The sequence below is a fragment of the Mchenga conophoros genome, linkage group LG18, assembly GCF_057382185.1.
Source record: "Mchenga conophoros isolate Kocher_MC1m ecotype Shallow Benthic linkage group LG18, M_conophoros_male_GT1.1, whole genome shotgun sequence".
In the NCBI taxonomy this organism is placed as follows: Eukaryota; Metazoa; Chordata; class Actinopteri; order Cichliformes; family Cichlidae; genus Mchenga; species Mchenga conophoros.
This window is the reverse complement of record NC_140543.1, coordinates 23,271,738-23,296,538: the sequence shown is the minus strand read 5'-3', so window position 1 is coordinate 23,296,538 and position 24,801 is coordinate 23,271,738. Positions and strand designations below refer to the sequence as shown.

Genomic DNA, 24,801 nt, shown 5'->3' with positions numbered 1-24,801 from the left:
AAGAAATTGCTCTAAGCAGCCATGCCTTGCCATCTCTTTTGCTTCACCAGTGGATGTCAAGCAGTATAATTATGCACTCATTTATTGTATTGTTGTTCTGTCAATGCATGAACTCCCTGGTATACAGAGAGAAGATGTATCTCCCTCCACTCTTCCTCTGTCTCTCTCTCAGCCCCTCTCCTTCTCTGTTTCTCCTCTTTCATATATTTAAATGTCAATTATATTTGTGTGGGCTGCCGGCGCTGAGGAGTTTTGATGTATTCAGTTCTAGTGTTTCTGGTTTCTGCGTGTGAGTGGGAGCTGATCAGTAAGTGTTCTTTTAGGTGTTCCTTTCTTTGCTCATCAAAGTTAAAGATAAAAGAAGTCAACGTGCCCCTCCCCCCTCGCGCTGGATCTGTTTCTCTCTCCAGATTTTTCCTTAGCAGTTGTTTGTCTTCGGATCAAAACGCTGTCCAAGGAAAAACCTACTCCGCTTGTCAGTTTGAATTTTGCAAAGGCTCTCTAAGCATTCAATACAGGCAAAAACAAAGAACTGTATCAAGGGTTAGGACCTTGGAAGTAAATGTTGACAGCACTAATTGCAGCCTGCCGCGGGGTGGACTTTAACTCCTATAATCTCATTATTTATTAATATGTTTGTAAAGATATCTTGCACAACGTTTCACACCAAAAATTATTGGGTGTATATTTGGAATCTAATACGCTCAGAATGTATTTCACTGCCTATAAAGAATTTATACATTTCATTTCAAATTTATTAGAAGTTATGAATTGAATTCATGAACTGATTTTTAAACTAGATGTGTTTGGCATGTAATAAATGTAGAAAACTGCATAATGCCACCTGTGTGACTGGGCGCACAGTCGGAGCCAACATCAGAGCGAACTGCATAAATCCCAGACAGGTTAACACTAAAACAACACAATTATTTTCTCCACTGTTAGATTATAATATTATTTTATGCCATGTTATACCCCGAATTAAAGATTGTGAATTATTATGTAGTTTTAGTTTGCATTATTCTCCTGAATTAGAAGAAGCTGATAACTATTGCATTAGTTAAACTGATTTGCATTACATTAAACTGCTGACTTGTTGTGAATGAATGATATTGTTTTATGATGCATTATACTGCTGAGTTATAAGAAATCTAATTTGTCTGAGTAGAAGAGAACAGAGTGTGCTGGAGTTTTCTGCCCCATTTCAGCAGGAGCAGATAAACAGGGAGCCAAGGTCGTAGCTTAGGCGCTGTGTGAGAGAAAGCATGTGAATGTTTAGGCTTTGTATGATAAGGTGGAGGCACCAGAGGCTATAAAAGTTTGAGCAATGCTCCACCATTTTGAGATTTTGAGGCTGTCTGCATCAGTGTCCATCTCCCACGCGTGTGTTCATTAAAATCATCGTTTGACTCAACCCGGCCGGACCAGTGTTGTTATTGTGGTTTTTCCTCTGGTGTCCATCCCCAATATTTTTGAACCTTAACACCACTTAGATATACAGCCCTGTGCAAAAGTTTGAAGCACCCTTTATTTCTCTATATTTTGCTGGGTACATGGTAAATACTAAGAGATAGTGCTTTTCTACTCGTTCTGCAACCTCTGTTTTACACAACATACCTCGTTTATACAAATACATTTTTTTGCTTAAGTGCTTTCCATATAACATTTACACTCTGATGGATGCATCGGAGAGCACAATTTTAAATTCGAACCTGTTGCCACTGATTTTCAGTCCAGCCATATCAGGTTTTTTCAGCTAACAGCTCTTTGGGAGTCACCTTGTTGGTGGAAAGATTCTATGTTATGCTTCTCAAATTGTGATAATGTCTTCATAGATTCAACTAAAGAAATGGGGAAAAAACAATGTGTTTTTGCATCTAGGTTGCTAGTAACAACGTGCTAATGATAGAATATGAAATTGGTGCTTTGCCAGGTTGTCTGTTATGTCTAGACACAACACTGGTTTGTCCTTTGAGTTAGGTGCCTTTTATTCTTGAATGATAGGTCAGTGTTGACTTAGCAAGCAGAAGATTATTTCCCTGAAAATGGTCAGGTAGAAAGACTGGACTGAAAATGAGTGAAGAAGTTGCCAATGTGGAAATCCTGAGACACCTTCAAAAAGCCTGGAGAATAATTCCTCAAGAACACTTTAAAAAATGAATTTAATTTCATCTGAAGTTGTCCTTTATTCTTTGTAGCACATAGTGAGCTAAAAATAGTGAGGTTCAGACATGTTTCACCTCTGAAAATACTCATTCACAAAGCAAGGGTGGGAGGAAGGTGTGATGCATGAGGTCAGCGTTTTTATGTTACGAAGTAGTGGACCAGCACAGCAGTGCACCTGGAGCAATGCAAATGCAGTTTTTTGTGCTCTCCAAAAACTAATGTTCATGTTTGAGACAGTGTGGCCTGTTTTTATCATTGTTTTTTTAATGCAGATGTTTCAAATGGAATCTTTCTTTCTCTGTGTCTCTGCAGCCTGTCGTGCTGGTTTCTACAAGGCCAAGTCTACAGATCCAGGATGTGCCAAGTGTCCTCCACATAGCCACTCACTCAGAGATGGAGCAACTATCTGTGATTGCCATGCTGGATTCTTCCGTGCTGATACTGACCCTCCCTCCATGGCCTGTACCCGTAAGAGTACACACGCAGACACAAACGATACGTGTATGCATTTGCACAAACAAAAGCAATAAGCACAGCCGTCTTTACCCAAAGTCTATATCTCTAACAAACAGGAGTGGCACACAAATGTGTCTGAATGCCACTCCTGTTTCACAATCCCATTCCTTATGACTAAGCCACCATCTACATTCTGTTAGGGAGTGATAACTAAAGACATCAGGAAGTGAATAAATGCTCCCCCCCTTTCTCTGTCGCTGTGTAAGTCTATGAGTAGGTTCTGTGTGACAGACTTGGTGGCCTTGGTTAGCGTAATTATGCCTATATACAGCACATGGTTTTCTTGGCCTGGGAAAAGCAAAAACACATACACACAATCTCTCAGGCACACATACAAAAAAATAAAGGCCACAGACGAAAACATCAACCCCATCAAAAACATCTCACAGCCGTATGATTTTCAGTCTAATGCCAGATGTCTGCATTTTAGGCTGTGCCAGAAGCCCCACACATTCACAGTATATGGTTGATTTCATTTATGTTTATGCCCTCCCCCCACCCCTTACGCTCTTCTTTCAGAGCCACCATCAGCCCCACAGCAGCTCATTTCGGTGGTGAATGAGACCTCAGTGGTCTTGGAATGGACCCCCCCTCATCGTTTGGGAGGAAGAAGTGACACAAGCTACAGTCTGGAGTGTCTCATCTGTCAGACTGGGAGCCACAGCCACACTGGTGGTAGAGCCATTCCTAGGAATCGCAGCATCTCTCAGCCTGAGGCTCAGCATAGTGGGCTGGGAATGCAGTCAGACCAGGGGATTGTGGGACCCGAAGCTTCTCATCTAGGCAGAGGTGTCTTCCAGAGCAGGCCTGGAGATTTTCCCCGGCCTGGCTCTGCCGGCGGCTCCGTCTCCAGCTCTCAGTTCTGCGCGCCCTGCGGCTCAGATGTGCTCTTCTCTCCCGGTCAGACGGGCCTCACGACCACCAGGGTGGTGGTGAGCGAGCTCAGGGCCCACACGCACTACACCTTCATTGTCCATGCGCGCAATGGGGTTTCCCAGGCCAGTGGTGCAGGGGCAGCACAGAGCGTGTCTGTGAGCGTCACCACCAACCAAGCTGGTGAGAAAGAGAAGTGTTTGTTTGTGATAAATCTGTTTGTCAGATTGTTGACTGTAACACAAAATCTGCTTATAGATGTTGTCCGTAAGTGGGTCAGCAGAATACAAGCCGCTACTCAGTGCGTGCGAAGGCCTACGGGAAGTTCGGTCGCATGAGTAAAGCTCAAAACTGTAGATTGCACAAGCAGATATGCACATGCTCTGCATGTAGGTATACTGCATCTGTGTGTATTGAAAGTAGCATCTGCTGTAAGCACTTTAAAGCTGTAAAACAATGGCAATTTTCCCACTTGTGATAGGAAGTAAAGGTACATATTGGTTTGCAATGAATGGAAAACACAGTTTCATTTGAAAATTGAGAAGGTTCTGGATAACATGTGAGAAGCAGAAACATGACGGCCAGTGGGGCTAAACCTTTCTGTATGTGAGAACGCAAATGTACCACACAATGGGATATTTTAATTTAGCTACTTGCAAGAATTTAGCAGGTAATGATCTGGTGGATTCACAGTGAGCCAGCGGTCCTGTCTCCTGCCCCTCTGCCTCCTGCATGCTTTACTTAGGAATACTTTGTTTAGCTCCTTGGTTAAACAGTATCCTGGTAGTGAGATCACATCTAAAAGCAGACTACTACTTTTAATGTCATCCTGGCTTCATTGTCTCCACGTTGTTCAGGCTTCATGTGTGAAAACTGGTTAAGTTGTTAATGGAGAAACACACGACAAGGCCCGTGTCGTGCTCTCTTCCAGCCGGAAACTTGTTCTCTTACTATCACTGTCACAGTTGCCATAGTTATTACTCTGTCCTCCTACACCTAACAACAGCTGAATTAATTATAGGGGTGTTTTCAAGAGGATGTCAGAAAGCATTCTGGAAAATGTAAATCACAGACTTAAAAACAAATAGAGAGAGTTGGTTAAAGGGGGAAACGGATGCAATAAAAAGTAAATCGCCACACTTAAATAACTGAGCAGAATCGTGTCGACACTCAACAGCGCCGGCGTACCAAAGGGTGGGATTTTCCTCTTTTTTTTTTTGCCCTAAAATGCTTAACCGCAAAACTATTTGAAAAGTCACTCACATTTTATGAAGTGTTTCATTTTAGTTGTGAAGGTGTCAGCTGGTGTGTGGCGTTCCTCGCACATGCTCTCCATTAGTTTTCAGCGTTTGCTTTTCTTTCTTTCTTTTTTTGATGCTGTTACATCTCAACTGTCATTGCTGTAAGTCTTTACGGTGGCATTTAGAAAGCAGCGCACCTGCCTGGTTCCAGGTGCCCCGGGGAAATAACTTAGCAGCGTGTGCACAGCATGAGAGTGTGCCTGGGATCTGTCAAGCCCAACCTGCACTACCATATGGCTCGATATCGTATGAGCAGCCACAAAGGAGGACAAAGAGAGAGTTAAAAGGAGGGAAATGTGGAGGGATTTAAGGGGAGAGAGTGCAGAATGGAGCTTGTCTCTGTGGAATAGGAAGGAACGAGATGTAGGTCAGTTCTCAGGTGCACTGGGTCAATGGGACTGTTGATAAACAGCCATTCTGAGCTGTGTTCAGTGACGCCAAACTATCATATGGTTCACCTTAGAATCAGCATTAGAGCATATTCAGCTTGCCATTCTGCATATGTTATACTGATGCTCCTCAAACTTTCTTTAAATAATGTAAACTATTTAAAATATTTCAAGGCCAATATGATGTAAAAGTGTCAGTGTCAGTTAATAAAAATACAAACCGTTACATTTTGCATTTACCGATTGCAAAAGTGGTGGAAATCCACCAAAGACAGACGGAATTTCACTGAACCGAGTCTTTCTTGTGGGTTGCACCTCAGATTTAGTAACAAACAGGGACTCGTGCATCACTGAGGATTTTTGTCATTTTCTGTGCCAGAGAGGCAACTGCAGCGATCAAACTCTTTTCCAGGCACAGTCGGTGTCTTTGCTTTGTTTTGATCAGAGTCATTACACAAAGAGAAGCTTAGCACAAATATATGGATCACCTCTTTTTCTGTGGTGTCTGTACTTGTGCTACGCTTGAAACTCTGTACCATTTTCACGATTTTCGTCTGTCATTAAATATCTGGATGTGGTTCTGTGCTCACAGTAGACGGGATTGTACTTGGTGCTTTTTCCTTCTGTGAGGTATTGCGGCAGCTGGATGAAAATAGGAATATGGAAAATGAAATGTAGTTCAGCGAGCTTTTGTTATTGAAATAATTGTTGCTAAAATATGTTTGGCTCATATATCATTAAATTACCATTTAGGGGAAAAAAAGTACCTCCTGCAGTACTCTGAAGTGCCCCTAGGGGTATGAGTATCATTTGAGAAACAGTGGGTTAGACTATTGTCTTTGTATTAGTTCTCATCATGTTTCTCTCCTCTCAGCACCCTCTCCAGTGTCGTCTATCCAAGCCACTGATGTCACCAGGCACAGTTTGTCGTTGTCGTGGCAACAGCCGGATCGACCCAACGGGGTCATCCTGGAGTACGAGGTCAAGTTCTATGAAAAGGTGAGCTGCCCGCAGGTTAATTCAGCTCAGGCAGCTGTTTGGAATGTCAATATGCCGGCTCGCTGTTCGCATTGCACTGATGGTGAGGATGGATTTGCATTCAGACACTGAATAGATACCCTTCTTTTTGTCCCGGCTAATCAGGATCAGAGAGAGAGGTCGTACCGCATAATGAGGACCTTCTCTCGGAGTGTCGATGTCACGGGTCTCAACCCCCTCACTGTTTACGTGTTTCATGTGCGCGCTCGCACAGCTGCTGGATATGGAGAGTTCAGCACTCCCTTCGAATTCTCCACAAATTCAGGTATTCAAACAGCGCCGTTCAGTAGTGGGAGTTTTAAAAGAAGCAGCTATCACTTTTTGGTTGGTGACTTCTGTGTCCTTCCTCCTTAGATCCCTTCCCTCTGATTGGAGAAGGAGTCAACTCTGCCTTCCTGCTGCTGTCTGTCAGCGGGGTTGGAATTTTACTGCTGATATCTGCAGCTGTCTTCATCATTAGTCGCAGGTATATATACACACACACACAGACACACACACAGCAACACAGACATACAAACACAAAAGATCCAGTAGCCATACACACCTATAGACTTGTTAGGCCGGCTAGAAAGTTCTCATCAGTGCAAAGCTGACGTCAACACGAGTGCAGCCTTTCTGTTAACTACTGCTTCTGACCAAACTGCTTCAGCGCACACAAACAACAGCCACAGTTCCCCTGCTATTGTGGGCCTAAATAATGTGTGTGTGTTACCTGAAGCTTTTAAAAGGGATTAAAGTGGAGACAGTGATAATCCCTTTGTCCCTGACTTGTCATTACAGTCTCTTCAGCAACATAGCATGTGTGTCAGCTTCCGCTGGCGTGCACCCTCACCAGCATGCGCAGATGCCCACACACACACACTCACGCACACACCTGCTCAGACACAAAGGTGTTTTTGACAGTCTCTTTGTTTAATGGAAAACACCTTTTATCTTGCGCTACCTGAGGCGTTGTGCCTCCTCCCTCTCTCGCTTAAATGCTTTGATCTGGTCGTTCTATGCTTTCCTGCAGCCCGTTGCTCTGCCTTCCTCATTGTCACTGCTTTCTGTTGCGGCAAATCCTTGAAAATCCAGCGAAAGGCACAGCCCTGCTAGAAGAGAAAGCACACAAAGTTAAAAGCAGTGTGACACACGTGGCCTTTTGTCAGGTCAAATGACTAAAAATCACAGCACAAAAGACCCAATAAATGAAAAAGATGGCTACGAGCTCACTTATCTTCATTGTCTGTCCCTCATTTATGTCTCATCAGGAGGAGCAAGTACAGTAAAACAAAGCAGGACTCGGAGGAAGAGAAACATCTTAACCCAGGTACTGCATATGTGCACGTAAGGTCTCGTGGATGCTGTTTCTCCAACTATTCCTTCAGATCCACCTGCACATCTTATATGCATACCGCCAAAAGATATTTACATAACATATGCAGTTATACAACAATTTCTCACCCTCCTCTGCATCCCTCCTTCTCCTCCTTCATCTCGTCTCCTCTCCCGCCTCTCCTACCTTTGCAGGAGTGAAAATCTATGTGGACCCGTTCACCTATGAAGACCCCGATCAGGCCATCCACGAGTTTGCCAAAGAGATTGATGTCAGCAGTATTCACATTGAGAAGGTTATTGGCATGGGTAAGCCTGGCATCGGTGCTCGCGCACACTCACAAACCCACACACACATGCTTACTTGGCGCTGACGCTGCTGTTTTTGCTATCTCTGTGTGTGTGTGTAGGAGAGTTTGGGGAGGTGTGCAGCGGTCGGCTGCGTGTGCAGGGGAAGAGGGAGATCTATGTGGCCATCAAGAGTCTGAAGGCAGGATACTCTGACAAACAGAGGCGGGACTTCCTGTCTGAGGCATCCATCATGGGACAGTTTGACCACCCGAACATCATCAGGCTGGAGGGTGTCGTCACGAGATGTGAGTAGTGCTCAGCTTAGAACTCAGTGTGGAGATTTTGCTTGATATTTATAAAACTCTTTACCTCTTCAGGTAAACCATTGATGATCATCACAGAATATATGGAAAATGGATCTCTGGATGCATTTCTTCGGGTATGGGCCCTTTTATTACGCTGTCATCTCCTGTTATGAAATGAATATAAATTTTGGTTCTGAGTTGTATTTAACAAAATGTGGTAAAAAAGATTTAAATCACAGATGAAATGCAGTCAGTCATGACTGTACTGCTAGCTGTGGGTGTCTGTGTTAACTTGCCTTCCTGTCTCTGCAATTGTACCATTTCAGAAACATGACGGCCAGTTTACAGTGATCCAGCTGGTCGGCATGCTGCGCGGCATCGCCTCAGGTATGAAGTACCTGTCAGACATGAACTACGTGCACAGAGACCTGGCAGCACGAAACATCCTGGTGAACAGCAACCTGGTGTGTAAGGTGTCCGACTTTGGCCTGAGCCGAGTTCTGGAGGACGACCCAGAGGCCGCCTACACTGCAAGGGTAAGACACACTGTTATTTTCCTCATGTTAAAACAATGCTTTGCTTTTAATGATTGCAAATTCATTATTCTTTATCACTTACATATTTCATATATATATGTGCTATCACATCTTCAGTTCACACATTTGTTGTTAAAGGCGGCCAAAAAGCTGTAGAATTCATCAAATGAATAGACGCCGCTGAAAGAGCGACGCTTAGAGCAATAAACATTAGCAGTGAGGAGGTTTTTTCGCCCCCGACTGATTAAATGAAATCATAAAAAACATAAATTATTCAATTAACCAGTGTGACTTTTACTGCTGTTTTAGGAGGCCACTGGGACTTATCTTTCTCCTGGGGGGAAAATCCCCATCAGATGGACTGCTCCAGAAGCTATAGCCTACAGGAAGTTCACCACAGCCAGCGATGTGTGGAGTTATGGTATCGTTATGTGGGAGGTGGTTTCATATGGAGAGAGACCCTACTGGGACATGAACAACCAAGATGTGAGTAATTTTAATAATTAATAATTATTGAATCCATGCGATGCCTTGTAGAAAAAAAGAAAAAGAATGCTGGAATTCTTGATGAGTGTGAATGATCTTTATCCTCGAAGAAAGAGTGAAAGTAAAAACAATGGCTTATGTGATGTAACACAAAGCTGTGTTTTTGGACATGTGATCAGCTCTGAAGCTAAAATGACATATACACATATACTACAGCTTCTGAGCCACAAGCATTAACATTAATTAGAATTTTCGCAAACAAGTTGTGAGCTGTGACTTTCTCTAGAAGTCAAATTAAACTTTTGCTAATGTTCACACAGGAAATGGGACTTAAATTAACCCCGTCTACACAACACACCCCACTTCTTTTGCATATTTCAGACAAAAATAAACTGTCCTCTGTGCACTTCTCTCTGAGCAGTGTCTTTGACCTCTGTGCTGTTTGTAAAATGCAAAAAAAAGTGCAAAATTTGGGTTTGAGATCCTTGGGTAAGTTGAAAGCAATCAGAGGACGTTTTATTGAAGATAAATATTGAGACATATATGAATTGGCTGCTTAGAGTCATTCCTCAGCCAAGCCAGGCAGTAATTGTGTTTTTAGGACTCTGCACCAGCGACAGATGCAGCTGGAGGCACTATGTTTTCTGCTTTTCCATCCATCATTAGTCTCTCTCTTACTTGTTAACATGATATCTCAGGAATGCCCTCAGGGGAATTTTTTTCAAGTCTGGCACAAACGTTCAAAGGTGAAGGTCACTATGGCGGGAAAGGATTTCATTACATATGTTTACTTGGATTAGACTGATTTTCTGGATAAACGTCACTGTGACCTCATAGAACAAGCTTTTTGGACATAGCTCAAGAATTCATACGCTAATTACACTGGAGAGGGTAAAGAGATGAAGTGATTAAATTATATATCATCATGCGCTGCAAATGTGCTTTCAGTGTTGTAAGCCAGTAATAGAAGGGGAAATGGATGTAAAATATTACTTGATCTGTTCGAGGAGATACCGACCGAGTCGGCTGTACTTTGTAAACTTTTATCGACATATGAAGAAAAATGGTGTTACAGAGTTCATTTGGAGTAGTTGAAACAACTAAGATGACTTGTGGACATGTCTGCAATGTGATGGATTTCATCTGCAGCACTGTTTGGATATTTAGTTGATTTTTATTTTGTCCAAGTATTAAAAGGGGAAATTTGCACAAGCAGAGGTGCACTATGCACTTTATTAGCTTATTTTTTGTAGTGCATAGATTTATATTATAAACTTACTTCACTAACAGAAACAAGTGAACTTTGTTTTCTTTCTTTATGAATATCCCGGCTATACTTTTCATACCGAGACGGGTTTTGAGTAGCATTTTAGTATCGCAAAGGTTTACAGATTGTGTTGCAGACATGTGCTGCTTGATATCTGCACTGCACACAGGAAAATGCAGAGCTGCACACATCTGCAGGAAATTAAAATCAATCGCAGTTAGTGGTGAGACGACTTTGGGAACCATTTGGAAAACAACAAGCGAGTAATAAATCTTCAGGGAGAAGAATTTGCTTTGCTATTGGTGAAGTTTAAACGGCAGTCGCACGATTTTCATCATTTCCTTACAAAAACCACAGATTTATTTAAAAGTCTAAAAAAAAGTGTTTTCTGACAGTAAGTATACACCACAGCATTTTTTTTTAGCTAAGTGACTGTACAAGTTTTAGATGGGTTGCCATAATATTTTACCCAGATATTTGTGGTTCACAGAGAATGAATCATAATAATATTTGTCATCCTTATTTTTTCTGGAGCTGCAGAAAAGCAAGAGCGGGTCAAAGTTGGTCACTAAATGTTTGAAAGCTATCATCCAAATTTAAGATGATGAACATGGTGAACATTACACATTGTCATTAGGTAGATTAGTGTAGCGCCCATTCAGTGAGAGTGTAACCCGGGTTATTTGGCTAGAATTTACATGACAGGCTGTTACCATAAAAGCTAACAGATAAGCAGCTGATGCTACTGCTTTGAAAAGAAGGACAATTAGTAAATGGACGTTTTATGCTTCTTAAAAAGCAACACATGAACTGTGCTCTGCATGAGGATAATTACCAATGCTAACCAAGTCAGCTGCTAAGTAATCAGGAAAGCTCATCTTATAGCTTCAAATGACCATTTAAACATAAACAGGTGCAGTTTCACATTTTCTTGTGTTTGGTCTGCGTTTAACAATTTTCACGTGACCAAATTTTTGGAACATCTTGGGTTTTGGGTTTTCTGATAACAATGTGAAACCTTTTTTAGGTGATCAAAGCAATAGAAGAGGGCTACCGACTGCCTGCGCCCATGGACTGCCCTGTGGTGCTGCACCAGCTCATGTTGGACTGTTGGGAGAGGGATCGAGCAGAGAGACCCACGTTCAGCCAGATCCTCAACATGTTGGATAAACTCATACGCAACCCTGGGACTTTGCGCCGGACAGGAGGGGAAAGGTACTTACAGTGCACGAAAGCAAAGACAGAAATTTCCTCAAGCAAAGTAGCAATTACATGCACATCCACACATATCCACATTCATATTGTGCTCACACCCACTCCCACATCTTTATGATTTTTTTTCTTCAGTTATGACTTCACACTCCTATTTCAGTCCCTTGCCGCCACCAACCTGCTGTTTTTTCTGCACATATAGACCCACAGGCACAATACTGGAGTCAGGGGTGGGTTCAGAGGTGTGTGTGGCGGTCATACCGGAGATGTGTGTGCCCGAGTGGTCGCTGTGTGAGTGGCTGCAGTCCATTGGGTTGGAGAGGTACAGAGACACCCTTGCAGCAGCGGGTTACACCAGCCTTGACAGTCTTCTGGCTCTCACACACCAGTAAGTGTACCTTCATGTGAAAATGGATTGAAATAGGAGCCACTCTGGCATTAAAAATGTCTTAAAAATGGAATCTGTGATTTTTTTAAGCATTGGGCATAATCGAGTTAAAACTAGCAACAGAAACCCACTCGTATTTCTGAATCAAAATTCAGTGTCATGAAAAGCTGAAACAGGGTGTAAGAAATTTATTTATTCTGTATAATCGCAGCTTTCATTCTGTCCTGTAATATTTAACACTTTAATGATCTCAATGCTTATTAACTGAAAAACGTCAGTGATGATCCATATTACAGTCTTTTTAAAGTACCTACTGTTTGTAAGCCTTGTTTAGTTTAACCAGAAACATAATTAGGGGGGAAAGTGAGTGATAAAAGCTACTCATGACTATAACATTACATCATTTAAAAAGCTAGTGTCACCTCATAATCTTACAAATGCTTCTTTTTGTGTTAATTGGGTGTTCTCATTAGCAGCGAGTTTAGCTCGCACTCACTCTTAATGGCATTAAAACAGACCTGTTTTGCATTTGTAGACTGTATATAAAAGAAGGATGCAACCTTCTGTGATGAATGGTGATGAGACAAACCCAGCGTGAGGCACAGAGGCAGGGGAGGTAAAAAGCAAAAGAGCCTTTGTTGGCAGAGAGTCTAAAGGGTAAAAATTAAGCATAAAACTAGAACCAAGCAGAAACAGCTGAGATTATAAAAATGCGTCATAACGGAGAAGAAGACAATGACTATAAATACGCTGTGAGCTAATTACACAGCAAAACACAGGAGGGAGCAGGATAGAGGTGGAAATAATGAATCCCAGGTGAAACAAAGCAGGAATAAATAGAGAATCACAAAGATGGAAACAAAAGAAATAAAAACTAACCTTCAATGTTAACTAGGGATTAACCAAACGACAAATAACACTGATAAAAGTAGAAAGACGACGATACACAACTCGTGTAAGGCATGAGTTACTAGGAAGAGAGAAGGAAGAGGGAAACGCTGGGGGGATTATAAAGGTAATAAATTAACTCAAGAACCAGAACACAAAATCAAAACAACCCAAAACCAAAGGAAGTTAAAAACTAAAAATGTCACAAACTTCTCAAAAACATGGGACTGTGACACATCCATCCATCCATCGTCCTCTGCTTCCTCACTTCAGGTTTAGCTCTGAAATGCTGGATTCTTTCTAATAGTCAGCAGGGTTCAATCACTCCAGTTGCAGAAAAGCAAAGGTCCAAATCTTTTTTCTAGATTTATAAACCTGTAAACTGAACCACTATTACGAAGACTTTTTTTTAACAAAGAGTAATGTTTATTTTGTAAATTTTAGTCCCATTTAAATGTAAAAGGCAGAAATGTTTTGTACGTGGCTACACTCCAACTGAGAAATCATTGACTAGCTCGTTCTCACTCCCGAGGCATAATATAGGCGAGGCATTTCTGAGTAACGCGAAAGGTGACCTACTGCGTTCTTATGCTACACGGTAATACACATTCCAGCCATGTATTCGAGCCCTAACTCTAACCTTATCCCTAACTTTAACCAGCACTTTAATGACGTTAGCTAATGTTTTCCAAAGCGATTTAAGTTAAACGAACATATATGTGTAGATTCATTCCAAAAGGCTCTCATGTTTCCTCCTTTTTCTGACCTCGTAATATAAGGATGTGTTGGGTGGCAGGAAGCGTATTAAACTGACGATTTGTCACCTAGCATAAAATGTTACGCTTTGGGAATGAGAACGTGTTGCATTGACATGTGAGCATGCAGTGTCCTCGACTTCTAAGCCACACCCACTCCTCACTCATCATGTCTGCTTTTTTTTTTTTTTTTTTTCTTAAAGCAAGTAGGCGATCATTTCAATATTTCAAGCCCCGAAGATGGGAACCCACAGACCAATTCACGTTAGACATCACATTAGCTGCAGTTGCCATCTTTTATATACAGTCTTTGTTTTATTAGCATGTGGTTTCTTGATTACGTTGCTTCGTTTTGTTGCTTTACTCTTTTAGTGCTGGGAGACAATGGTGTTTGCGGTGCAAAGGCATGAAGTATATTAAACTCTTCATATTACGGCTGTAGTTTAATTGATAGACCGCTGGCCTGTTATTACCCAGTGATTTAAATGCATAGTTGAGCAGATGCAAAACCCTAAATATCTCCAAATGTTTGTGTGTGGTGAAAGTCAAAGTGTGGGTCAATTTAAAATAAGTAGGCTCGTGATCAAAAGAAAATAACAGCCAGCCTTATCCCTTAAATACTGCATATTGTGCCTTTGTGTGTCTGAACATTTATCTCTGTCTGTGCACCCACAGGGAGATGGACAGACTTGGAATAATCACACCGTCACATCGGGACATACTAATTGCTAGTGTGCAGCAAGAAATATTCTCTCAAATGCAACACATGCAGCACACTATGGTTCCAGTCTGAGCTGGCGAATGGATACAAACCTGTTTCATTTACCTCATCTGTGCACTTTAGAGGGACTTTTCACCAGTGGAAATATAAAGGAGCGTCGTACAGTAGAAACGCAAAGCGAGACGGAAGAAAGGAAGATTGAAAAGCAGCACTTTTTGTGAACTTCCATCCTGTGGAGTTTTCTATAAACCGTGATCTGGACGTGGTCGCCGATAGCGTTGAGCTACCGGCAGCTTAGACTGAAGCCTCATCCTCTTATCCAGTTTCACTTCTTCTCCTCTTTTCTCATCTGTTTTCTGAAGGCTGACATGTGCATAAGCAGAATGGCTTCCAACCTAGTTTGTCCCTTTGGCTGCTTTTGTGCTCGACTTGAACAAAATGTATTTTGTTTGCTCGTGTGTCTGTGTTTGTGCGTGTGTTTGTGCGGCGTGCGTAGCGTGAGTGCATCCTACATGAATTCTCCCTCGTCAAGATGTCAGCTATCATTGAATAACCTTAATATGCAACGTTAAAGAGGGAGCAGGAGAAGCCGGAAAGAATGTATCATTACGAGCTCTTACTAGTTTCATACAGGAGGATGATGCTAACCAATTGTATGATTTCGCTTGTGTTTTTCTTTTTTATATTCATGTTTTTATTTTAAACTGTATGAACTTTTGATTCTGTTGAAGTAAACATTTAGATTAGGATGTTGTCCATCGGTGTCCGTGTACTTGTCACTTGTTTGATGCTAAGAAATAGATACATGAAGCAGTTTGTTTATTTATGAGCTTTTTTTTTAAAAAAATCTAGTTTGTGCATAGTAAAATAGAAACACTGAGAAATGTTGTAATGAGTGCCATATTGCATTGCAATAAATGCCAAACCATCAGTGTATGTAGGTTTTTAATTGTGTTTTAACAGAAGTTTGGAACTGTAATATATTTAAAGTTCACTGTAATGCACTCTCCGGGCTCTTTATGTTTATAATTTCTCCGTTTTGGCAGAAGAAAGTGTCCTCTGTGAAAGTCGAGACTTAGTCAGAGGTGCCTGTAACAAGGAAAACAACTCCAGAAGAACACCCAGCTGAAAGTCTGCTGGTGTTATCGCACACAGTGTTGCGTTTGAGTGGGTACGAAAGAGAAAAGAGACACAGAAGAAGAGAAAAGAAGGAGACAGAGTGGGAGAAAGGAAAAGCTGTGAGGAGAAAACAAACTTAAATTAAAAGAAGAGAAAATTAAGAGTGGGCTGTCACCAAGAGCATCTGTGTGGCCTCGTGCTTTTTTAAAAATTTTTTGGTTTCTTTCTTTCTTCTTCAGTTTTTTTCTCACTAAATTGGGCTGAGCCTGCAGTGCAAACATGTCAAATCAGCAAACATCTGTCTCCCGCTACACCGCCACACAAACATACACTGCATATATATGTGTATACTGCGACACACGCAAACACACACCAGCGAGTTGATTGGAGGAACCCTTTGATATATATATAAAAAAGGCGAAGATATGATTGGGTTTCATTCTGGCAAAAAATGTCAATGTTTTTCCGTCCTAATGAGAGTTGCCTGCGCACCAAGAAGCGAATACACACACACGACCCCCTGCCTCCCTCTCAGTACGTCCAAATCACACACAGCAAGCAAAATGCTGATGGTGGTTAATGAGGCGGAAGCCTCTGAGTAAGAGACAGAAAGAGGAAGAGAGAGACAGAGGGAAAGAGTTGTGTTGGCTCGGAGCAATGAAACAGGCAGCTTTCGTCAAATAATGAGACACTGACACCACATTTAGCAGGTAGCCTTTTGGAATGATGCATCAATGCACTGAACTCTACCTGGAAAAAAAAGAAACAGAGTAGCAGCTGTCTTATTAAGAAAAACTCTTCAAAGGTTGAATAAACTCACTATCCACTGTTTCAAACTTGGCTGTATGGATGTAGCGTGTGTGACTAAGCTGGTAGATGTGCTCTGCAGGTGACTCTGTTGGTTTTGTCGTCACTTAGAAATTTGAATCCTGCTGATTTTGGTGATTACCTGATATTTCCTATAGTGGTGCCATCAGGCAAAAGCACGGGAAAGAGCCTCTCTCATCAGTCGTTCCCGTTTCTCTCCCTTATCTCACTTTTTTTTAAGTAATGAAAACACTGTATCTCAGCTTCAGTCATTCCAGTCCACTCTTAGGACATCATCGCTAAAACAACACAGTCCGACTTGTTCCTCGCTTCACTGTGTTGCTTTTAATTTGAAATCGTCGTGTTATTAGCCAGACGTCGTTTTTCTGTGTCAAACGCTACTTTTAAAGCGTAGCACCCTACTTTTAAGGAGCTTTCACATGGCACATCAACACATTTTAACCTTTAGCACATCTTTTCAGACACTTTCATCGCCACTATGGAAAGGTCATGATAAATTAGCATCAGTAAAGTCAAAACTTTACCGCCAGTAGGGCAGGTGTTTATTAGTCATAGGTTCAGGAGTTTGAGTCTTCTTGGTTTGTGAAATATCAGCAGCTGTTGAATGGACAGTAATGAAATTTAATGCAAACATTTGTAATTCAAAGACGATGTTATCTTTTGTTTTTTGCTCCAGTGTCAGCATGTTGATCCTTTCCCTCTCTGGCTTTGACCAATTAACTTTTGTTGTCTTGTGTTCAATGTCAAGCACAAACTGTTAGCATGTCAAAACACTAAGATGTGAACCATCAATACGTTAGCGTTAGCTTATTTAGCTCTAATCGCTGTAAACCCTTGAAAAGATTCACCTTTGCATATCCAGAAGTCTATGACAAAGTTTTTTTTAGCAAAGATATTTCATGCACCACTTTAAGGTTACATTTTCATTGCATTTATTACTATAAAGTCGCCTGTAGGCGTTCCGAGTTGTCGTCAAATTGATCAATCACGGGGATAAAAAGGACACAGTTTAGTGCTGAATCCACATTGACTGATGGTAGAGTGAGCAGTAGATATTTTAACCCTAAAAGACACTCTTGTTATATCGAGAAGGGCAGATCAAATTGAATCTTTCTGTCTACGTGTCTCAGTGGGAGGCGATTGTGGGTTTTTGTCCCTAGATTAGGGTGGGTACAGAGCCAGCTAATCCTACCCGCTCTTCCATGTGGGAGTGGCAGTGGGGTATCTTTGCTGTGCAGCCAGCCGTAATCTAATGGGAGCGAGATCGTGCTTTGTACACGGGCACGCTCGCTCACACTCAGCTGGAGACGCACAACACAAAGTCTAGATTTGTTTCAGGATTAAAAGCATCACCTCAGTAACTGACATAGTGCCACAAGCATTCCCACGGTAAGCCCAATGAGGTTGCCTCTGTGTGCACATGTGCATGTGAGGCCGTGAGCGTATGCGTGAATGTGGCTGTATTTCTATCTGCTGCTGTTGAGTGTTATATATGTATATATAAAAATCAGAGAAAAAAAAGAAATGAGCGGAGACAAATTTATGTACACACTCACATCCAGACACACAAACTCGCAGCATTCAGTACCACTGGAGAAGCAGCTGCCTAAATTGGCAGCCCATGTCCCTCTCATTATGCTGGCCAGTCACTCGTGTCCTGGCGCTCTCTCTCCCCTGCTGCTGCTGCTGGACAGGTAGCATCTGACACACATTAGCCTGCTATTAATAACTTCTGTTGCAGCCATTATCACACACTTAGGGAAAACGATCCCCAGGGTGCCATTTTTGCAGAGACATGCATTAAATATCCAAAACCACCCGATTTTCTCTGAAGTTCTGCAAGCAAAGCAACCGTTTTGTAAGACAAGATTCAGTTTTGCTTAGATGGAAACTCTTGTCAGTTGCAGTGCAATGATTCGATTACCCCTTTGTGTCTTTTTTAAAAAAATTTATGCCTTTTTAATGAAGATAGTAGACACTTTAGGATTAATCCAGGATGTCTGTGAGCTCAGAAGTAAATCCTAAGGAATGTGTGTGGGTGTCGTCCATGGACCTCACCCAATAGAAAGGGAATACCACAGTGATTAAGATTAATCCTACAGGTTCGGACAATCAACACAAATACCATCACAGGATCTCCACCATCAATATCCTGTGGTGCTCTTTCTTGGGTTCTTTACAACCTGATTCAGTGTTGACATTGTGTCTGTTCAAATAAAGGCTTTATTGGGTCATGGAACAATATTTCTTACAAGGATCATGGTGTGTTAGGTTAGCCTATATGTTTACCCTTCTTATAAATGATGCCTCCAGGATTGGCAGGAGGTCAAGGATTCAACCCTTGGTGCAATAAGCCTTTGTGAGTGTATAGAAACATATACAGTGAACTGGGGTCTTAGATGGATTTGACTGTAATACCGTTGTTGCTTTTGGTAGTAACTTACTTTATTGGCGACCGAACCTATGATCACAGGAGCAAAATTCTGTTTATTATAGTTTTTCAAAAAGCCTTTAATATCTTCAAAATAGCCCCTCAGAGACTAGTAGCTATGCTAAAGTCAATAAAAAAAATATATTACGTAAAAGTTACATATTGATTTGCATGTTACTGAGTGAAATAAGTATTTCATCAACAAGCTAACATGACTTTCTGGAGAAATCCTTGTTCTTACCCATAGCAGAGAGGTGTTTCTTGTAGATGATCACTGGGTTTGCATAAATCTCAGGAGTTCCTCATAAATTCTCTAAATCCTTAACATTTCTTGGCTGCTGCTTGGCAACTTGAAGTTTCAGCTCCCTCTGCAGATTTTCTATAGGACTAAGTTCTGGGGACTGGCTAGGCCACTCCATGACCTTAGTGTGCTTCTTCCTTATCTGCTCCTTTGTTTCCTTGGCAGGATGTTTTGGACTATTGCAATGCTGGAAGACTCAGTCACAAATGATCTACAGTGTGCTTAAGGGAAGGAGGTTCTAGTCCAGGTTCGACAGTGCGGCGCACGGACAGATTCATTGTCTCCTCAACATGTTGAAATCATCCTGTACCCTTAGCAGAAAAACAGCCCAAAGCATAATGTTCCCTCCTCTGTGCTCGACTCAACAAACTTAGAAATTCAGCTGGAGACCAAATCATTGTTTCCTCACATTACTCCCACAGTGTCTCACTGAGCTTTTTTCTATCTGAGGTATCTTCCTGTTAAAAGGGAGTTTTCCCCTCCCGCTGCCGCTAACTGCTTGCTCATAGAGACTCATCTAATTCCTGAGGTCTTCTCTGTATTATTGTAGGATCTTTACCTGTCAATATAAAACACCCTGCGATTACTGTTGTTGTGATTTGGTGCCAATTGAATTGAATTGAATTGAATTGAATTGAATTGAATTGAATTGAATTGAATTGAATTCAATTGAATTGAATTGAATTGAATTGAATTGAATTGAACTGAAGGAGGAAATTGTTTGAATAATTTGAATAAATCTGAAACCTAACATAACATATAACATTTGTCTTATTTGGAATAAGTATGGAACAAATCCACGTCACTCTCCTTTATCTGCTACCCATGCACCTCTAGAGAGAAATAACCAATGAGAGCTGGCACACAGAAACATACAGGACTAGTCAAGCATCCAGTCCAGAGCTTCAGCAATATCTGATTTAAGATCAGGTAGTTGGGGGAATGCTTATCTGACTCTGTTTAAGCAGGGCAGAGGAGAAATGTAATAAGTGATAAGTGGTCAATCCAATCTTGCTCTGCATGCATCTTTGTGCCTCTATGTGTGCAGTGCATTCGTCCACATTAGTCCATTTTAATATACAGGCAAAACCTTGACAGCTCTGCTGGCTTCTAGTTCTGATAAAGCTCCACAAAGGTACCAAGCTGGATTTGTTTTATGTTCCACCGCAAACCACGTTAAATTGACGAGAACCCCACGAGCAAAAGAGACAGATTAAGAAGACATGGGCAGAGGCGATGCACGGCAGCACGCTGTCAGGGAAAGTTTTGTCCTTCATCAGCCCTCCATCCCTTTATTCATCCATCTCATTAAGGATGGCTAGATGATCAATAGGAGAGAAGCAGTAGAAGGGGATTAGGATTAGAAATCGATGGCTTTGTTTTCTTCAGCCTGCCAAAGATAAACACTGCCTTAAGACACTGTCAACGCAGTGGAGAGTCTTTCAAGGCTTTTCATGTGTGTGTGAGAGGGCACAGCATTCCCTCCGCGTGGATGCGCAGACATCTGTTAGCAGCTTCTCACGCCAAGTTAAAAAGAGATGTTTCGATCCCTGCCATGAGACTGGAAAAAGGGGGAGATGGGCTCTGATCCAACTTAGCGGGAATCTTCTATGGTAAGATTCAACCAAGGCTCTAGCTGGGATTTTAGTAGACTTTTCTTCCAGCGCACTTCATCACTCCATTGTCAGCAGTGTTGAACTGTGAGTGGGAGATACAGGTTATGCATCACAGATCAGAGACTGGCTTCACATCAAGTCACCATTTCAAGACTCTCTCAGAATAGCTGGAGATGACTGATGAAGAGGTAGTATCATAATTTGCTGGCTGCAAAGAAAAGTGATGCTCCTAAAAACCTGAGTGGGCTGCAAGGAGTGAGGCAAGGCATTCTGGGTAGGTGAGGCTCCACCTCCCACACAGAGATTCAAAAACATACCCCCTGCTTTGATCTCTCTTTCTCTGCTTTCTCTCTCTGCTCCTCTTCTTCTCTCTTCTTTTCACGTGCATGTGCAGACGCACACACACACTGCACACTCACCCTGTTTGTTCTGGCTTTCGCCCCTCTCTGCTTTGAAAGAACAAAGCCATTTGTTTATGTTTCCTGCAGATGAAAGCTCAGCTTTGTGATGGCCCATTCACCCCAGGTACAGATGCTGCCGCTCCACCGTGTTTCTTTAAATCCACGAATTATTTCGAAATATTTTTAGTTTATTATTCCTCGTCTATGGTCTATGTTTCATTCCCCAACCTCTTTGTTTCTTCTTTTTGTGATAATCACCATGATAATATTACTTTTCAAAGTCACAGGTGTCTGATGTCTATCCCAGCCTGCATGCGAGCAGAAAGCAAGAGGAGGAGCAGAAATAGATTGGAAAGGAAAGATAGTCATAGAGTTTCCAGTGCATCTAATATGCATGTGATTGGCTTTGGAGCTTACAAAACAGCCTCAAGCGGACGTTAGGAGAACATGCAAACTCCATGCTAGGAAACATCATGCAGGTCTGATGCAACTATTTCACACTAAAGAATATTTTTTTTCGTTTTAGGGCTCATCAAGCGAGCCCATTTTTTATCTAATGAAGACACGTTTCTACAAATGGTCAAAAATATAGACCTGGGGTTTAAGATTCAAGAAAACCCCACCAATCAAGAAAGCACTTGGTGACAGTGGGAAGGACAAACTCCCTTTTAACAAGAGCAAACCTGAAGCAGAACCAGGTACAGCCATCTGCCACAACCAGTGGGGGGTGAGAGTGATGTAAGATGTAAAATAATCACTTGAAGAGAAGATAAATGTAGTGAATTTTAATGAGGACTCTTTTTCCATTGCAGGTGAATGTACAGCAGTGGTACAGTGTACGTACTGGATCAGTGCACAGTAAACGGTACCCATGCCATATTCGTTAAAACTGGATAACATGCCTGCTTGTGTGTGGATTAGTAATGTTTTACCAGTACATGTTTGACTGTTATGGTGCTCTATGGCAAAGTGGAATAAAGTACTGTTCACTGTTCTATCAAACTTTGGCTACACAGATTTTTTTTTTATGTTATTTGTTCTCACTTATAATTTTTTTTTTTTTTTTTAAAGTCTGCCTGCCCCTCTGTACATCTGGTCTTCACTCCGTTTGGTGGTTAAAAGTTGGTCACTTTCACCAAAGTAACCCCAAAGCAGAGGTTCTCAACATGTGAAAATAAAACTGGGAAAACAAACAGACAATAGTACGATGATGCTATCATGTTGACCTGCGTTTCGATAGATTCAGCATGTATCTTTTATTTTTTTATTTAAATGATGCTCAGTTGGCACTAAGAGGCCCAAAGCATGCCAAGAAAATATTCCCTAAACCATTACAGCACCATCAGCAGCCTGAACCATTGATACCAGGCAGGATGGATCCATGCTTTCGTGTTGTTTACGCTGAATTCTGACCCTATCATCTGAATGAGCTTGAGACTCGTCAGGCCGAGCAATGCCTTAGCTTCCTGTTCTTACCTAACAGTAATGGTGCCCTGTATACTTTCCTGCTGCTGTAGCCCAGGTGCTTCAAGGTTTGACATGTAGTGGATACTGAGATGCTTTTCTGAATACCTTAGTTGGAACAAGTGGTTATTTAACTTGCTCTTGCTTTCCTGTCAGCTCAAAGCAATCTGGCCATTCGCCCCTGACCTCTGGCATCAGCAAGGCTTTTTGGCATGGAGAAGCGCCGCTCACTGGATATTTTCTCTTTTCAGAACATTCTCTGTAAACCCTAGAGATGGTTGTGTGGGAAAATCCCAGTAGATCAGTGGTTTCTCACTTTACTCAGACTTGGCTCATTAGATATTTGTATTAATGAGGCACTGAACAAGTGCACCTAATGAAGTGACCAGTAAATGTGTATATATACACACACACCCACAAACGCACACACAGAGGCTTTTTTTACTCGCAAGTTTAACTATTACAAAAAAATGCCCAGTCACACCGCAACCTTAATTTAAACCTTATTCTAACTTTAGCTCTAAAACCAGGTCTTAACTCTAAAACGGCTGCATTTGCTTAAAGTGTGAAAAAATTTGAGCCAGCCAAAATGTTCTACCTTTCACAAAACTTCATCGCTCTGGGCACTCAAATCGCTTCTCGCTAAGATAGCTGCAAATGTTTTCATTTTCTAAAATGTATTTTTGTCTTTGGTTTCTGTTAAGAAATGACTACAATCACACACCTAGCTGAGCAGTGCTTGAGAAAGCTGCAACCCACAGCCTGAACAAACAGTTTTTTTTTAACAGGCACAATCACACACACGTTGAGCAAGTGTATCCTTGCAGCTGTCCTCTTTTGAAAAACGTATCTCGATGATTGCCTGAGTGGACAGTTGTGAAATGTAGCTACAAAAACATGGCTTTAAACATGCACTTCTGGGTTTGTTAAAGAATATCCTTTTGGCTGAAATTCAGGAAGTAGGCATTAAATAGGATGGAGAGGGGGGGGGGAAAGGGTGCGTGTCTGTGTGTGTGTATATGCATGTGCACTGAAAGGTAGAAGGACAAAAAAGTGGAAAATCAAGAGAGGGACAATTTCATTCTTGGACAATTGGGCAGGTGGCTGCTGATCCTTGTCCATCACACATTCCATCAGTGCCCGACATGCCTGACTTGTCACCCTGACTGACATTCACAACTCTGGCCCACACAAGCACGCAGCAATACAAGTGTACCTGCACCAGCAGTCAGCAAATTCACTGCACACTTGATTAGATTTACTCTGCACTTTATTTGTATTTTACTTTTCCTCAAAGCAAATGTGTTCACATGCTTACAAATTAAAGGAAAACTTGAACTCTGAGGCCCTTTTGCTGGCATGATTTAGGTCCACGTTTCCCCTTCGAGGAGAGAGACTGCTGAATCCAGCGATAAGCTTTATCCTGCAGCGAAACATTTCTTTCCAGTGACAGCAGTCTCTTCCGAGATGACGACGCTCCCATTCATGAGGCACGAGGGGTGGCTTGACGAGTGTAAAAATGATGTGAATCATATGCTTCAGCATTCACAGTCACCAGAACAACTTTGGCAGATTTCTGGATCTCTCCACCGCTATCATCGAAACACCAAATGACTGAGTATATTTTGTAAGGGTGCTGTGTCATCTCTCCAGTTGTGTTACAGACATTTAGAGAACCATTATTAAAACACCTTTATGCTGTTTTATCCTTTAATTTGTCCCCCATCTGTGTATAGGCTACACCCAAGTGCGTGCTGTAGTTCAGTATATTTCCTCAGTACTTTTTATTGCTTATAATTAGCATCACTCTGTCTTTCCTCTGTTCTCTGTTCATTATAATAGAAACCACTATGACCAGCATCACTTTATGCAGACTATCAGCTAAAATTTCTGGTGAGCTGTTTTGGTTGAAGCCCTATCTCTTTCGAATGGCGCTGCATTTATAGCAGTAAGTCCTCTGGCGATTTATGAAAATAAATACATAAATACAATCTCCAGAAAAGCAGTCGAGATGTCATATCATTATGTTTGCATGCCTTGAAATGTCAGTGTGATGTGGAGGAGTGGGATGCGTGGCTTTAAATACAAGCCCCCCTTTTATCATCCATTAGAAACACAATAAAATGACCTATAAGCAGATGATATTCTGGTATATGTCTTTATGCAATTTAATTCTACGGTTCAACTAAAAGGGG

General features: G+C 41.7%; 1 protein-coding gene across 1 annotated transcript in view; it reads left to right on the top strand.

The window, feature by feature from the left end:
* LOC146553790 (ephrin type-A receptor 4-like) overlaps positions 1-22,144 on the top strand; it is a 33,823-nt gene extending 11,679 nt beyond the window's left edge. Inside the window, exons 6-19 of the mRNA XM_085256068.1 lie at positions 2,479-2,634; positions 3,202-3,738; positions 6,120-6,244; positions 6,389-6,548; positions 6,638-6,749; positions 7,534-7,592; positions 7,793-7,906; positions 8,008-8,193; positions 8,266-8,327; positions 8,520-8,729; positions 9,039-9,215; positions 11,510-11,697; positions 11,897-12,082; positions 14,401-22,144. Coding sequence (XP_085112194.1) covers positions 2,479-2,634; positions 3,202-3,738; positions 6,120-6,244; positions 6,389-6,548; positions 6,638-6,749; positions 7,534-7,592; positions 7,793-7,906; positions 8,008-8,193; positions 8,266-8,327; positions 8,520-8,729; positions 9,039-9,215; positions 11,510-11,697; positions 11,897-12,082; positions 14,401-14,518 — 2,390 coding nt within the window. The 3' untranslated portion in view covers positions 14,519-22,144. The remainder of the gene's footprint in view (positions 1-2,478; positions 2,635-3,201; positions 3,739-6,119; positions 6,245-6,388; positions 6,549-6,637; positions 6,750-7,533; positions 7,593-7,792; positions 7,907-8,007; positions 8,194-8,265; positions 8,328-8,519; positions 8,730-9,038; positions 9,216-11,509; positions 11,698-11,896; positions 12,083-14,400) is intronic.
* Positions 22,145-24,801: the final 2,657 nt, after the last annotated feature.